Source organism: Canis lupus, chromosome 18 (assembly GCF_048164855.1).
Source record: "Canis lupus baileyi chromosome 18, mCanLup2.hap1, whole genome shotgun sequence".
Taxonomy (NCBI): domain Eukaryota; kingdom Metazoa; phylum Chordata; class Mammalia; order Carnivora; family Canidae; genus Canis; species Canis lupus.
The window spans coordinates 16,828,959-16,846,382 of record NC_132855.1 but is presented as its reverse complement, the minus strand read 5'-3'; the positions used below and the strand labels follow the sequence as shown (position 1 = coordinate 16,846,382).

General features: G+C 40.9%; 1 protein-coding gene across 4 annotated transcripts in view; it reads left to right on the top strand.

Annotated features, from left to right (window-relative positions):
• The window catches only part of PPP1R17 (protein phosphatase 1 regulatory subunit 17), a 43,638-nt gene extending 29,049 nt beyond the window's left edge, over positions 1-14,589 (top strand). For 2 of the 4 annotated variants that reach the window (XM_072783574.1, XM_072783575.1), the window contains exons 2-5: positions 378-484; positions 4,681-4,833; positions 6,389-6,541; positions 13,350-14,589. In XM_072783574.1, coding sequence (XP_072639675.1) covers positions 378-484; positions 4,681-4,833; positions 6,389-6,541; positions 13,350-13,429 — 493 coding nt within the window. In that variant the 3' untranslated portion in view covers positions 13,430-14,589. The remainder of the gene's footprint in view (positions 1-377; positions 485-4,680; positions 4,834-6,388; positions 6,542-13,349) is intronic. The other 2 variants (XM_072783576.1, XM_072783577.1) reach the window with 1 other exon arrangement.
• The last annotated feature ends 2,835 nt before the right edge of the window (positions 14,590-17,424 follow it).

Here is a 17,424-nt window from a genome sequence, read left to right as displayed (position 1 = left end):
AATAATCCTATTTCACAGAACTCAACAGACAATATAGACAAGATGTAATCAACATTTTTTTTTAATTCTCAGCTAACTCATATCTAATTCAGAATTGACAAGTATTCATTCTGAAACTCCCACGGCGTTTCTGAAAGAGGATAAATATTGAATATTTGATGCATGGTGATTACCAATAAATCTGTGTGTATGTGTGTGTTTCATTTATTTTAACTTAATCTTAAGTTAGAGTTCCTAGTAGGTAAGTACAAGAGGCAGATTTGAAAAATAGGATTAAATTGGGAATGCAATAGTAAGTGCTCAATAAATATGCTTATTTAAAACGTGAACAAATGAACAGAAGACATACTAATGGTCCTGTTCCTATATTCCTGTAGTGCTGGGGAAGAAATACCTCCTTCGATGATGTCCACTGAGCAAATGCAGCCATTGGAGCTCTCAGAAGACAGACTGGACAAGCTAGACCCTCATTGTGACCCCTTAGGTAAATGCTCCAGGGTGAATGTCAGTAGTGGAAGTCAGAAAGGAGATGTCTCTGTCATTCTCTTGCCATTCGGTTTGCAGGCAAGTCAGAGGGAGACTCCCAGAAACCTGATCGTTTGTGCCTTCTGGTGACAGCCAACACCAGATGGACAGGCAAATAGCATGGCTTTGCAGGGTCTGCCCTGTAAATATTAGCTGAAGCACTGGAGAGAGGTTCATTAAGGTTAAAAAAAGAGAGAAAAGGCATTGTCCTTTTTTGGGGGGTCTGACAGAGTCCCAGGCAGAGCATTTTTGAGGCAATAAATGGAATGTGTCAGCAGAGCTTGTTTCCAGTATTTGCCGGCACACTTAAACCCCATGTGCAGTGCCAATAAAATATTTCAAATATCTCTCTTTGCCTATCAAGACAGAATTTTAAATAGCCTTTTTCTGCTTTATTGTCAATCTGTTTCCTTTCCAGAACTGACTTTTTGCATAACCTTTGTAATGAAAATACCAGAAACATTTCTGCCTCTACCCATTTCTAAAAATGAGACACTCAGACTTTTGATGGATGGGCCTTTTGCATATTCATAGCCTTTGTTTATGTCTTGCTTGGTTATGACTCCCCCCCTCCTCTCCTCTCTCCCCATTTGCCATCAAGATAGTTTATGTTCAAGATTTCTCCAAAAGTGGGAAAAAGTGCAATTAAAGTAAAAGTCAAAATTGAAGCAAATGTCTTGCTCTCTGTACTGTGCACTGAGTTGGATTTTAGGGTGAAATGGTGACCCATGACTGGTCCCTACCCAACCTATACTTCCAGAGATCCCACAGCTGGGCAGCACCCAGTCTGAGTGATATTCATTCATTCAACAAATGTCTGTGGTAAGTATGATATAGGGGGAAATTAACTGTGATGCGTGGCAACAAATTTTTAAAATTTCATTTTCAGTCAAGCGTTGAAAAACATAGGGGGATGGGGTAACTGGATGATGAATATTAAAAAGGCCGTGTGAGGGCAGCCCGGGTGGCTCAGCGGTTTAGTGCCACCTTTGGCCCGGGGCCTGATCCGGAAGACCCAGGATCAAATCCCATGTCAGGCTCCCTGTGTGGAGCCTGCTTCTCTCTCTGCTTCTCTCTCTGCCTCTCTCTCTCGAATAAATAAATAAAATCTTTTTTTTTTTTTTTTAAAAAAAGAAGGGTATGTGATGTGATAAGCACTGGGTGTTCTATGCAACCAATGAATCACTAAATTCTAGCCCTGAAACTAATAATACAGTATACGTTAACTAACTTGAATTTAAATAAAAAAATTTTTAAGTGAAAAATAATAATAGTAAAAATGAAACGTAGTCCCAAGAGCCTGGGCTTACTCCTGATGCCATAACCTGCCAGTAATGTGACTTTTAGCCTTTCATCTTGCCTTCTAAATCTCATTTTCCTCATCTGCAAATTGGGGATAATAGTATACTTCCTTGTGGGCTTAGTGTGAGAACTAAACAAGATAATATATTTAGGGTGTGCTATGAATATTTGACAACTGGAAAACACAAGCATTGATGAACCAGAGAAAGTGTTTGTCATTCCCACACACTAGAAGGATATGAAATCATCTAGTATATAAGCAATATTCAAGGGATTTCCCCTCACCTCTTTTTTTGTATCTGTACACTTAAAAGCATATGATTAAGTACCTTACATATAGTATGATCTCAATAGATGCTTATTAAATGGAAATGATTGGGTTGAATTATTCAAATCCTTTAGCTGAAAGGAAATATGTATTTCTATTACATATGGCTGAAGGAAATGATGCTATTTGATTTTCTGATTGTGTATTGTGATCTTTGGAGGATGCAGGCATAATAATGTATGGTTGCTAAGTATTTCTAATGGTAGGTTTCTCATGCATACTGAGTATATAAAACAAAGGACCGTCCAGATATAAAGCTCAATAGACCCTAGCAACTTGAAAGGAAGAACCATTCATTTGTCTTTTTAGTCCTAGAATCTCGTTTAAGGCCTGGCATCGAGGAGGAGCTTCATCAATGTTTGTTGAATAAATACATTTTGAGTGACACAGGATATAGCTAGACCCACAAAACTGAAGTGAACATGTTTGGCACATTTAAACCTCCATGTTTTAAAGACACTGACCCAGATATTTTTATAAAAAAGAAACAGAGAGAGGGACACCCGGGTGCCTCAGTTGGTTAAGCACCTGACTCTTAATTTCAGCTCAGGTTATGATCCTTGGAGTCCTGCGATGGAGCCCCACATCAGACTCCTCACTCAGTAGGGAGTCTGCTTGAAGATTCTCTCCCTCTGCTCCTCATCACTTGTGCACTCTCTCTCTCTAAAATAAATAAATCTAAAAAAAGAAAAAGAGAGAGAGAGAAGAAGGAGGGAAGGAAGGAAGGAAGGAAGGAAGGAAGGAAGGAAGGAAGGAAGGAAGGAAGGAAGGAAGGAAGGAAAAATGGCTGAAAAGATCCATTTAATTTCTGAATTTCTGAAAATCCATTCACAGTTGTAGAAGTACCAGACTGTAGCCAGGCCTTAGTGAGTTTCCAGAGAAGATAGATAACTCCATTTTTTTGTAGCTTCTTTGAACCCTAACAGACTATTTCCTTACCTATAACATGTTTGAGTTTATTCATTTAAGCATACATTCAACAGATATTTATTAATTTCTGTAAGGAGATAAAACACAAGATATCTGCCATCAAAGAAGGCAGAAAGACATATGAATAAAAAGGTGTTACATGAGCAAAAATCCTGTGGATATCTTGAAAATAAGAAAGGACACCAAGGACTGGGAAAGACTTATGAGATGGGGCAGGAAGGTGGGCTTTTCTTTGAACCTTATAAGAGGTTAGGGGCTGAGCAATGACCAGAGTGAACATTCTTTTGAGGATCTGAAATACATCAACTGAAACAACTGCTTTGCCAACATTAACAAATTTAGTCCTCTCTCTCTCTGTCATACACACAGACACACACACACACACTGATTTAATATTGTCTCCACTTTAAAAGTTGAAGCAATATTAAGTTTCTTGAAATTAAGGCCCAAGTTTTCAGAACTAACAAGTGATAATGTCATCAACTGAACTCAGATCAGTCTACTCCACTTAAATCCATTCAATATGCATTTATTGGAGGTAGAGGCTATTAAGAATAAAAATATCAAAAGAATATAATAATCTCCAAGAAGGCTCTGTCAAAAGCAGGAGACAAGCCATTATAGAACAAGCAAATGTCATTGTCTAGAACAACCATAGAGAAGCTCAGGGAAGCACATCAGCAGCAAAAGCATCAAGGAGTCAGATGGAACAGAGAAAATACTTTCGTGGGCGAGAAATGATCAGATTGGTTTCATCACTCACACTGACATCTGATGGACATGATGTAGAATTCCAGCTTTACAAGCTCCAGGGACTGAGAAAGGTAAAGAGCTGAGTAAGAAGACAAGAGGATCTGGAGTGAGGATGAGCAAATAGGAGAATTGCAACGGCAGTGGGGAAGTGAATGAAGACACCACTACTGAAGGCAAATGTGCATGGTCAGCATGACCCAGCGGGCCCCAGACATGAAGGAGGGTGAAGAATTTGTTACTACAAGACTGAAGAGCATTCTGGGTTCCCTACTGGCCCATGGAGTCTTCAAGAGACGAAACCTTGATCAAAGGAAATTAAGAAAGAGCGTTTAGCACAGAGAATCTGTTCTATCAGAAATTTAACTCAAGGGATCCCTGAGTAGCTCAGCAGGTTTGGCGCCTGCCTTCGGCCCCGGGGCATGATCCTGGGGCCCCGGGGTCGAGTCCCACGTCGGGCTCCCTGCATGGGGCCTGCTTCTCCCTCTGCCTGTGCCTCTGCCTCTCTTGCTCTCTCTCTGTGTCTCTCATGAATAAATAAATAAAATCTTAAAAAAAAAATTTAACTCAAACCCACTCTGTGCCTTGCCTAACTATATTTTAAAGTTCTTCATTTTGATTATCCGTCCATTTGAGCTTTCTTTATTTGAAATTTTACAGACTATTCTAGTTTTCTGTTTTATTATATGTATTTGTGCAAGACTACTAAAGTCCTCTGTAGACTAAGCCAAAATATATAAATATTTTTCTTTTTTCAGACCAAATGGCTTCTGCAAGTAATTGAAAACCAACCAGTTCCTTTACTCATGTTATCTTTTTTTTTCTTTGCATCCTATCAAAATCAGATGACCTTTCAGACCAGCTCATTAAAGACTGTGATCTCAATAAGAAGCCAAGAAAGGGGAAAAATGTACAGGTGGCCCTGAATGTTGAGTCAGAGCAAAAAAAACCGAGGAGGAAAGATACACCAGCACTGCACATCCCACCTTTTATACCAGGTAAAGGGCAACGAGGTCAGTTTGCATGTCTGTAAAGGGGAACCATTGCCACTAGATCACATTGGTCTTACAACTTTTTCCTTAAATATGTGGGTGTTTTTAAATCACGGGTACTAGTCCTTCATCTGTCTTCGTTACAATAAGGTCAGCTGCTATAACAAATGAATTCCAAATTGTTAGTGGCACAACACAAGGTTTTTTTCAGTCATCACTAGTGTGAGTTGAGGAGGCAGGTTCTTCTCCAAACAGTAATTACAGGGACTCTGGCTGATGGCAATCTGGACATCACCAGCACCTGGATTTCAAAGTCACCATGAGCATCAGCATCCAGCAGGCATGGGGATGAGGGGCACAGGGGCGGGGCGGGGGATGGCGGGAAGAACAGAATGGAAGACTGGCAGGCCCGGAAGTGACACATATCACTTCCTTCCATCACAAACCTCACCTGACAGCAAGGGAGGCTGAAAAGGGTAGCCCAGCTGTGTGTCCAGCAGAAAAGCAAAATGGTTTAGGGAACAGCTAATGTGTCCCTATAACAACTTTGTGTGTGATGTGGGACTCTCTCATTTCCCCAATGTTTGATCTGTTCTTATTTCCTTTTCTCCTTCCCTTTGGGCCATTTATTTAGTGTCCTCTCCACTCACAGCCCACTTGGAGGGATACAAAACAAAGAGAACACTGAGCTTTCTGGGAAAGAGCTTTCAGTTTTATTTATTTATTTATTTATTTTAATTATCAGGGATATATTTTTTTAAATTTTTATTTATTTATGATAGTCACACAGAGAGAGAGAGAGAGAGAGAGGCAGAGACACAGGCGGAGGGAGAAGCAGGCTCCACGCACCGGGAGCCCGATGTGGGATTCGATCCCAGGTCTCCAGGATCGCGCCCTGGGCCAAAGGCAGGCGCCAAACCACTGCGCCACCCAGGGATCCCGAGCTTTCAGTTTTATAAGAAATAATGGAAGCATGTAAATGGCTGAAATATGCAGTGAGCAGGAAGGCTGTAATGAGGTCCTTACAGAAGGACCCTGGGAGCTCAGCCTGGGCAGTGAATCGTGGACAGTTGGATTGAGGAGATTGTTTGCAGAGAGTTGCTAAACGTTGGAGAGAAATTTCACATGGGAGAGAGGTGAGAAGGTGGCAAGTCACCGAAGACCGTAGCATGTGGCTTGCAGAGCAGCAAATGATCCATTGCCCTAAGGAGGATGGACCCCAGAGGTGGACAGACCTGGGCTCGCTTCCTGGCTCTGACCCCTGCGAGCTGTGTTACCGTGGGCACATTTCTTTGCCTCACTTTCCTCAGATGTGTGATGGTGGTCGTAATATTAAATTCCTCGGGGCTTTGTAAGGCTAAAATAAAATCAGGCCTGCAAAACCCTTTGTGTCACTTCAATAAATACTAATTCCTAATATAAAAAAGCTTTTCTTAAAATAAGTCTGAAAGATATATTGATTACCATCACTAGGTATGTGTGCAAACATGAATGCATAGACCTTATGTATAGGATGTATGTATTTGACCCTGTTTCTCCCTCTGTTCCCCTAACCATGCAGGTGTGCTTTCAGAACATTTAATTAAAAGCTATGACATTCAAGAGATACACCCAAAGGGCAAAATGAGTCCAGCTCTTCATAACTCTGACCTGGACCAGAAAAAACCAAGGAGAAAAGACACACCTGCCCTGCACGTGTCCCCCTTTGCAGCAGGTAAAAGAGCTGGTGCAAGGTATTTGCAGGGGGTGATGGGAACAGGTCAAGAGCCTTACCATCTGGAGGTGCCACGGGCATGGCCTCTGTCCTGGCCCAGCAATCTGTGTCACACAGAAGCGCTCTGTGGGGGGAGCAGCATTTATGCTGCCTTTCAGGCTTACCTTCACTGGCAGCTCCCCCAGGGCTGACTTGGAGCTGGGGAGGTTCAAAGCATTACTCATGCTTCAGCAGAACTGGTCAGATTCACTGAGCCAATGAAATAGAAATGTCAGTGGGTCCTTGAAAAGAGCTGGAATACCCTCTTCCCCAGCCTTCTATGGATCATGCACCCTACTACTGATGGCTGATTCTCCCAAGACACCTGGCTGGATATACTGACCAAGTCTTCAAAACAAGAGAGAGAGGGAGAGGGAGAGAAAGGGAGATGCGGAAATAGTGAGAGCTAACTTTAGTAACAAACTATAGACATGATCTCTGAAAATATCACCTTTTTTTTTCAGATGTAATTGAGTATTTATGGTTAATTTTGTTAGGTATGATAATGACAGTTTAGTTATGGTTTTAAAAAGCTTTTAGTGTTAGAGATACATACAGACGTGTTATAGGGAATTTGCTTTACAAAATGAAAAATAAAGACAACTAGGTAAAACAAAACTGATAAAATGTTAATAATTATTAATTATGTACTTCTGTCTATTTTGAAAATTCCCATAATAAAAATGTTTATTTTTAAATTTAAATTCAATTAATTAACATATAATGTATTATTAGTTTCAGAGGTAGAGGTCAGTAATTCATCAATCTTACATAACACCCAGTGCTCATTACATCACATGCTCTACTTAATATCCATCACCTAGTTACCCCATATCCTCCACCACCTCCCCTCCAGCAACCCTCAATTCATTTCTTATGATTAAGAGTCTCTTATGGTTTATCTCCCTGTCTGATTTCATCTTGTTTTATTTTTCCCTGTCTTCTCCTATGATTTTCTATTTTGTTTCTTAAATTCCACATGAGTGAGATCATATGATAATTGTCTTTCTCTGACTTATTTCGCTTAGCATAATACCTTCTAGTTCCACCCACAATTGCAAATGGCAAGATTTTATATTTTTTGATCCTGAAAGTATCATCTTAATGAGAGCTATCTTAACATGTGTCAAATCAAACCCAAAAATCTTGCTGAAGTCTGTGCACAAGGCTTTACAGCAGCCAGTATGTGAACATAGTCTTATTCCTGAGAATTTCATGTGGATATTAGGGAATAAGAAGTATATGGTCATTATTAGACTATAATAAGACTGAGTATGTGTGTGGGTGTGTGTGGGGGGGGGGGTGTATGTGTGTCTTTTATATAGATATTTGGAGAGGAGTGGCAGGGAAGAAAATGTACTAATGTTTATGGAGAGCCTACTAAATATTAGGCACTGAGTTTGGTATGTCTCACAGATTTTTTAAAATCAGCTGAATAGCACAAGAAAGTAGCTATTAATTCCCTATATAGATAAAGACACTGAAAGAATGTAAGTCACTTAAAGTCTTCTGTGGATGGCATTGATGGATGGATAGCTGCTTGGCTGCTTGATGGATTGATAACGGGATGATTAGATGGACAGATAAATGGACCAAATTATGTTCAAGATTAAACCCCATGATGTCATAGAGCTGAGGCTTGAATCCAGGGCTGTCTCACCTGTGGACAACTTTTTACCGTACTGTGGTATAGTTGGGACTTGCAGCACTAGGGTAATCCAGAAGGGACACTTTGGGAGGAGATGAGATTTTGTCATTATAGAACTATGTTTCCCCATTGTTTTATTTAATAAAGAAAAAAATGGAAAGAAGGCTCAGAAGAAGACATCATGAATAGGCAGTCAGGTGCAGCAGACAAGGGCTACTGATTTCTGTGGGGCAGAGCCAAGCAAGGAGGACTGGAGCATAAGGAGGGACTTCTCTGGAGAAATAGATCGAGGACCAACTGGCAGGATCTGAACTGCCTCAAACATGCTGTTTGCGAGCTACAAGCATCCCTACTGCACTGATCCTCCAACCCATCACGCTTTTCCCCCAAGCTCTGCCTCTGTCCTGCTTCCAGTCACCTTTCAAGACAGTCAGCTCAAAGTCTCTGCTAAAAGACTCCTCTAGGTCCAAAATGATCCTTTTCTATTCCGAACTAACTCTGTAGTAGACATGGGCAGGCCAATACCAAACTTTGTCATCTCTTCCAGCGTAGTCTTTTACGGCTTTTGTTTCTAAGAACAGCTACAGCTGTTCTTTACATTGACTTACATTTGATGAATTCATGAGAACTGGTCTGCGGTTGCTCTATGTTGCTGATATTAACCTTGACATCTAGTCCAGTCCCTTCTATATAGCAATGCTCAATTAATATCTATGGATTTGATATTCTATTTGGCAATCACAATTCTGCAGTTCCAAGTTCTTCATTAGGAGACCCTGTTTCTTACCCATTCTTGTATTTGTTTTTATTGAAGTCCTCCTAGGGGAAGACTAGGGGAAGGGGAAGTCCTTCCTAGGGGAAGACTAAAACAAAAATATGTATGGACAGAGAGTCACCGTAGCACACAGCATTAAAGATGGACTTTGGAGTCAGAAAGGTCTAAATTTAATCTCTGGTTTTGCTCATTCTAGCTTTGTGACCCTGGGCAACTAGCACAAACAAAAGAGCCTCCTTCATTTCATCCATCTCTGAAAGGAAGACCGAAAAATCTGTCTCCCAGGATTGTTAACATAATTAAATAAAGCACATAAAGCACTTAGCACAGATCCTGGATTTTTGAAAGTCTTCAATAAATGTTAGTTCCCCTCCATTCTCCCAACCTTATATTCCTTGAGATGAATTAAACCATTTCTAAAGGTGAGAATCTTCCTAGCCGCAATGTTTTGCCTCTCCATATAAATCTACTGATTCAGGGTACTTCCTAAAATGTTGAGCTCTATTTATCTGGCAACGGATGCTGCCTGCATCATAATATCTATATCTTCAGAGAGCAGCTTCCCAGTTGAATGAAAAAAATGTTTCTCAAACAAGGTGAAGTACACAGAGCTGGAGAGAGAGGCTGTATATCCGTGGACTCTAATCACATTATGGAATTCTTTGAATCAGCAAATCTCTGTGTTATATTTGCAATTATAGATGTTGTTCTATGAGTCTAGTTTTTATTAGCATATTAGCTGGAGCACTTTATTTTTGAAGAGCCTTTTAGTATCTAAAGATTTGGCAGTAATAGAAATGCTAGTTAAGCTGATAAGGATAGAGCCTTCGGCAGATGTTCAGAGAGACTCATATTGGTTCTAATAAGGGTGTTGAGAGGAACTCACAGACAAATGCACTCTGGAGACATCTCCTCTCATTAGCCCTTGGCAACTGAAGACTGGACGAGGATTATCTCTCTCTTCTAAATCTCTTGCTAACTACCTTCATTCCCCTAGGTTAATGAGCTTATTTGACAAGTTCCAACTGCCAGACAACTCCTCAGTGAGGAGTCATCTCTGGCTTCCTTGCCAACCCAAGGTTTGTTCCCAACTTGGCCCACATTTTCCAGGGCCCCCCATCTTGGTGACTACATGGCAGGGTGTACTGGGTTGTGATTAGTGAGATCTGAGTAGCCTAGACTTGCTTAAAAGAAAAAGAAGTCTTTAGTTAAGGTCTGTGGCAAAGGGAGCCAAAGAAAGTAAAGAATAATGAGGCCAGAAGCACTGAAGCAAAGCCTGTTGGATAATTGGCCCATAAGCTATGAATATTTGGAAATCAAAGCTCAATAATGTACTTGTAGAAAGGGGACTGTTATGTCCTTTGAAAGTGACACCGCTTCTATTCTGCTGGGAAGAGTGTTCTCTCTCATGTGGCTTACCAAGACAGGTGGTGTCTTAGCCTCAGCTCCCTTAGATCAGAGGCATACATCTTTAATGCAGGTGACCAGCTCTGAATGGGATCATGGCCTAAAACAGCTTGCTGCAAGTTTAATTGGTTGACCCTTAGAGACTTGGGACTGACAGCTTTGGCCTTAAAAACATACCTGGTTCTAACGAACAGCCAAGTTCCATGAACTCCTACACAGAGAGTAGAAAGGTAGAAACTGACATTTTCTAAATCCCTACTGTACCCCATACCCTTTGATAGATCATAGAATACCCTTTAAGAACCTGAAGGTTTGGTAGGGGAGATGGATATATTACCCAATGATTCCTACAATGTGATATGTACTTTAATGGAGGTTCATGTAAAAGTGTGCTTGAAGCATAAATGAATATTGGTCTAAATCTACCCGGCAGCATCACTCCCTGAGGGAGATAGGATTTCTTTTTCCTCCAGTTTCGCAGATGAATAAACTGAAGCTCAGACAGGTTAAGTGACTTGCTCAAAGTTAAATGGCCACCAAGTTAAGGCAAAACTTTCTGGCTCTAGACCTCATTCCTTCAATGACACGTCTCTGTTTCCCCCAGGAGAACAGAGGATCAAGACTGGGTTAAACTACCCATGTTTATCAAACCTCACTCATCTTCAAAGGAACAAAGTTGATGATTTGAACTATCAAGAGTAAAAATACAGTGATGACATACATGCTACTGATTTCAGCTTCACCCTGCACAGTCACAGCCATGAAATCAGGATTTTCATGAGCTACCATATGTATTCTTCATTGTAAGATGCTAAAAATAATGCTTAATTCTACTAATATAAATATTAGTTCACTTTCTACTTAAAGATCTCCGACGTCCCTGTGGAAAGCCTAGCCTACTTTGGGAAGGGTTGACCTTGATGGCTAAACAGGATCCTCCCTTCCCTGAAATCCCAGGACTTTTTTTTTTTTTTTTTTTTTGACCCAGATGCTCATCTGACTAGGTTTCAAGGATACCCCAAATAATCAGAAAGTTGACTGGGATCTGGGAATTTAAATGCTCTTGCCTACTTTGAATCAACTCAAATTTGGCTTAATGTGAAAAGATATCAAAGAGAATTAGGATAGTAAGTTTGGGGACTTAGCATAGTTAACTCTCTGTTTTCTTCCCATGCTAACCTTCTTTCCAAATGAAAATCCAAACCTCTTTGCAGCTGGTAGAAGAGAAAATATCTCCCACTGTGTTTCATAAGTGATTTATGCAAAATTCTCAGTTTCAACCAGACTCTTGAAATTGTTTTTCTCCTCCAATAAATATCTGCTAATTGGTTAAAAAAAAAAAAAAAACAACCCATATGAACAAACTAGGAACTGAATCAAATGAATAGTCATTAAGATCAACACATAGTTTTCATTAATTTGCTGCTGTTGAATGGAGTCCAGTGTTGTAGAAAGGCCTCTTGTGGTGCACAGCTTTCTACCCTCATGTTTAGATCTTTATGAAATGCTTAATGAACTGAAAGGTCTCTAATTATGAGACGGTGGGGGCGATGCAAGGCAGTGGTGGTTGGCTGAAGTGGATGGACAGAAATCATAGAGGACTGGCCTTGAACCATAGCTTCCTTTATCTTTTTATTATAATGACCCTACTTTACAATTGACAGGATGAGCAGAACCACCCAGACCTCCTTGGATGGTCTTAACTGGGCTGATCAGTCCAGAATATTGTGCTCAGTCTTCTAAAGTTCAACAACCAGCAAGCTTTTAAAAAGCAAAATATATTGGAGCCCAACATAGGAATAGCAACTTTGAATTCTGTGTAGTAAGGATGCTAAAAAAAAAAAAAAAAAAAAACACTTGATGCTCCTAAAATTTCAGAAAAGAAAGGATATTTTAACCCCTCAAAGAAGAAAAAGAATCATCTCAAAATAAAAAACAACTTTTTTAAATTGCCACCACAGAACTTTATTAAAACTCACAGCACTTTCTTAAATTTCTCCTTTTCCTTTGAACATTTTAAACTTTATCACCTACCAGTACTGACATTCAGGAATGGCATGTTCAGAGCCTCAGCTCGATATTTCCCCCAGATGTTAGTAAAATGTATTTAATTTTGGTTTCATGCTACTGACCCATTCTTTTCTTAATTTTTTAATTTTTTTATTTCATTGTATTTAAATTCAATTTGCCAACATATAGTATAATACCCAGTGCTCATCTCATTGTGTGCCCTTCTTAGGGCCCGTCACCCAGTCACCTCATCCCCCACCCACCTCCCCTTCTGTTTGTTTTCCAGAGTTAGGAGTCTCTCATGGTTTGTCTCCCTCTCTAATTTTTCCCCACTCAGTTTTCCCCCTTCCCTTATGGTCCCTTTCACTATTTTCTTATATTCCACATATGAGTGACCCTTCTTTTCAAAGAACTGAACTAGCTAATGTGAAAGGAACGGGAAGGGACTTGGTGCTCACAGGGTGATGCTGCACTCAACACTGTCTGCGCTTCTCCTTCAATTGGCACAAAACCAGCATGCTCATTTTATATCCAGGAAAATTCAGGTGTGAAAGTGTTAAATGGCCCAACACAGACTGAGGGAGTAGCAGAATAAGAGGTCCACAACAAGTGGACTCCCAAACCTGTTTGTTTTCATCCTCCTGTGCTGTAAGCTTAAACGCAGACTATAAACCAGAGGTAAAAGTTGCCTCTGACTCCTAGGTTGAGGGGCTTCTGGTCACCAGAATGCTGCCTCATTGAGTCCTAGCTCCTCTGGGCGGGCCAAAGGCATTCCACTCCCTCACTCAGTTGGCACCTTTAACTCTTGGCTCTGCAGATGCTAAAGGGTTTCTGGGTTGCCATGCTCCTGTGTGCTGTGTCTACGCAGAAAGGTTGTCTAATATTTTAATTAGAGGCACTTAATTGCAGATTGGTGCTTTGTTTTGCAGGTGTGACACTGCTCAGGGATGAAGGACCCAAGGTGATCATGGAAGATGACGAAAAGGATGGTGACAAGATAGCTATTTAAAGAGAGTTCCCCTGAGACCACCTGTAAATAGGTTAGATTGGTTCCCTGTGGTGACCTAGAAAAAAAATAGACTTGCTTCTGCTCTCATTTTGTGATAGTCTGCCTTTGAGATCCAGACACCTTTCCCCCAAGAGGCATACTATATCAGATTGCCAGTCACCTCCTTGTCTCTTTCCTCTTTCTTGAATCTGGTTTCTATTCCCGCCTCTTGAGTTGTCATTTTCTAAAGCAGTGGAAAGGAAACAGATCCTTCTAAATTAGGAGGTAACAGGGAAAGCTCTAGTGCACAGCTTCTGCATCTTCTGGATCAATCTATGGAGCAAAGAACAAGAACAGCATGGAAGTGCTATTTTTCTTGGTTTATGCTGGTGGGCAGGACTTGACTTCACATCATCCAAATAGCAGTTCAAGTGGGGACTCCCTGTTGCCATTTAAGGAGGTGAGAATGTTTGGGTACAGACTCACTGATTGCTTTGGAGAACATGGTCTTTTATCTCTTTATCTTTCCTCAAGAGCATGTGTCTCTGGTGACATTTCTAAGGCCCTTGTTACTGATACCATAAAGGTGAATGAACTGGAGGAGTCAACCCAACCAACCATGCCTTGGCTGAAAATACCAGAGATAAGGAGTGCTGGTCTACTGAGACACTTACAATTATATCCTATTTGTTTTCATTTTTTAAAACATCTCTTAACCATGTTGTCCTGAAATCTGTGAGCTGTGTCACAAGTGAACCATTATTAATGATAGGTAGGATATTGTTTGAGATGAATTTACTTCTTAAAAAATTAAGGCCAGTGGAAGGCCACTCCTATATTTTTAGCATTCTCACTTACTTAGACCCTCATATGCTTTCTTGGATGGGAAGGAAAGATGCAGAGTTTGCTACTGAGCAAGAACCTCTATGTAGCACCTACCCCAGCCTGCTATCTGTGGATGCCATGGGAAGCCTTTGCAGGAGGGCCTTATCACCAGATCATGGACATGGGAAAAGGCAAAAATTGTTGTTCAAAAAAAGAAAGGTGGATATTCAAACAGATCTTGCCTGAAAATGGTAATTTTAAAGCTCTGTATACGCCCTGGCTCCAGGAGGCTGTCTTTCTCACAAACATGGGAAAGATGTAGGACACTGCTGGTAATAAAAACGCTTCTAACCAGATCTTTATATCCTGGTGCATTTCTTCTAAAAATTATTTACTTACAAATATAATGAGAAGAGGTTGCAAAAGAGAATCACAGGATTGATTGATTTGTTTGGTTTGGTTTTGACCCACATAGGCTTAAAAATGTCTGAATCAGCCATTAATATGTAACAATTCAATCAGAAGAATTTGTGTAAGATTCTAGATTTCCAGATTCTCTTAGAAAAACACCTCAAGATCTGACAACCTTGGGTTTGATTGGAAGCATGACAACTATCAGCTGATGCTGGGCAGTAGGTGTCCTTTTAGAAGGAGCACACATTCTCCAGTTCACCCTCTGCCCCACCTGGAGTATGTCACCTGCTGACTTTCCTGGCCAGTCTTCACATTTGGGTTTAGAGCTCCTAGGGAAGACCCACACTTGATATTCCTAATGACTTCTTGCCTCTTTGATCCCAGGGCTCCCCTTTCACTTCTGATGGCCTCAAACATGGGGGGGGGGGGGGGGGGGGAAGCGAATAAGATGTGGCCAGGCTCTTGTTTTAGGCATAAGTGGTGCAACAGGCCACCATAAATTCTTTAAGAAGCTGGAAGCAATTAATGTATATAATAGGATTATATCACCACCGGCAGTAATTTTTACCAAATGATTCTCGCTAGAAAAACACAGATGGAGTCTTATGCTATCAGATTTGCTGATAAGCATGGTGCGTCCTGCAGCTGTGGCTGTAGGATATATGCAATAAACTTAATGGCCAGTCTGGGAAAGCCCAACCCATTTCTGATTTCTGGGCATGTGGAGAGTAGACTAGCCATTGTATAGACAAAGGCCTTGGCTTCCAACCCCAGCTGTGCGACACTGAGCAATTCCCAGAAGCTCTCTGTTTCTTTATCTTGAAAATGAAAATAATAATTCCTATTTGGCTTTCTTAATGGTTTGAGAATTAAATGAGATAATATATGGCAAAGGGCTTTATAAGTGATGTGTAACACAAGATATTTTTAAGACATTTTCAGAGCACGGACTATACCTTTTCTATCACCAAGTCCCCACTGCTGGGGTATTACATGGGCAGCAATTGTGTAGAATTTAATCCCAGCACCTGAAGAAGAACTTCCAATAAGGAGATGCCATGGCTTCTGCAGCCCTAACTGCAAGACCAGTCCTCCTCTTTCTGGGAATGGCCTTTGTAACAGTCCCAGCTGCAAAGGAGCATTCACTAAATAACGAGGGCAAAGCCAACCAAACTTGCAACCAACCCTGGACATCACTGGATTGATTTGGATAAGTCTAATCTTCCTTACTTTTCTTGACCCACATGACCCTTTTCTGGGCAGGTAAAGTAGAGGCTTAATAATGAGGATACATTCTGATTAAAATAGTTCCCGGTACATTGTGAATAACTTTCCTCCCACGACATAATAGAATTAAGAAAATAAAACCATTACATGGTAGCCCAAATTAAGGGCATCCCGAGAGACCCGGCAAACCAGTTGGCCATTTGTTCCTTCTGCAGGCATCTACCGACCCCAGGCTACCTGACATGAGAAGGCACCAGATGTGAGACGCTTAGCTCTCGTTCCAAAGCCCCACGCAGGCCTGGTCTCTTTCTTTAAATCCAGACCCTCTTTAAAAGCTGTCGCCTGAGATCACACAGCTGACTTCTCATGTTTAATTATCACTAGAAGAGGCAGAAAGAAGCTGGTGCTGAAGGAGGAGGATAGAACCATAAAGAACTCAGTGTTTCCTTTGAAATTCAAGCATGTATTTTTCCTAGCGGAGAATGAGAGGCTTAGTTCCACGATGGATTTTCAGAATCTCTGTCATCTTGTGGAAATGAAGCTCCCTTGCCCCTTGTGATTGCTAAGTGTGAAAATGTTACTCAAAAACTCCCTAAGAAAACAAAACAAAACAACAACAACAACAAAAAAAAAAAAAAAAACAAAAACAAAAAACTCCCTAAGACAGAGAATGAATACATAGGAAACCAATGAGCTGAGACTATTCCCCCCACCCACCCACCCCCACTCTCCTGGACACAGGGCTGCTTCGAACTGGCTTTAAGGTATCATCTGTATGGAGGTTTCAGAGCCCTGGGGCCACCATAGTCCCTGACCCACCAAATCAAGCAGAAGACTCTTCATAGATAAACGTGTTCACAGTTGAAAGGATCTCTGCCCTCGAAACATCACAGGTATCAGCTTACCTTTCACAAGAAGAAAAGGGTAGGTGTTTCTTAACTTAGATTAGCAGGTCCTGCCAGCAAGATGAGCCCACCCCCCTGAGAAGAAGAAACAGAAAATGGAACACCATCGTGCTCATCCTAACCAATGTCACTCTTCCTGATGCCAAAAATGTGAACTTTCAGGGTTGAATAAAACAGCAAACGACAGATCGTCTTGTCCTTATTGAGAGCTTCAGAAGAACAATATAGACTTTGGTATTTATCAACCAAATCATATAATAAACGATATTTAAAATTTATGAAACGCTACTTACATAATGCCCTTCGTAAAAGGAACAGCATGCTGGGATCCCTTGCGTTTATTTGCTCTTTTTTCCTCTATCATCTTAGCAGATCCTCAGAAGCCATTATAAGAAAGCTAAGTAGGCAGGGAAATTGGCGTGGAGGAGAGGCCAAGGTGGGAATTCAGGTCTCTGAACTCCTAGCCCAGTGCTCTTTGTATAGTATGAAACTGTCCTGAAAAGCCCCCTACAAGCAGGGTCTGGACGATAGAGAGTGTTAAAGAGGGAGATTTTTCAGTGATCCAGACAGAAGTGCAATATGTGAATGGTTTCTTTTAGTGACTTTTCCCCTGCCCTCTCTGCAGAGATTAATTTTTGAATAAAA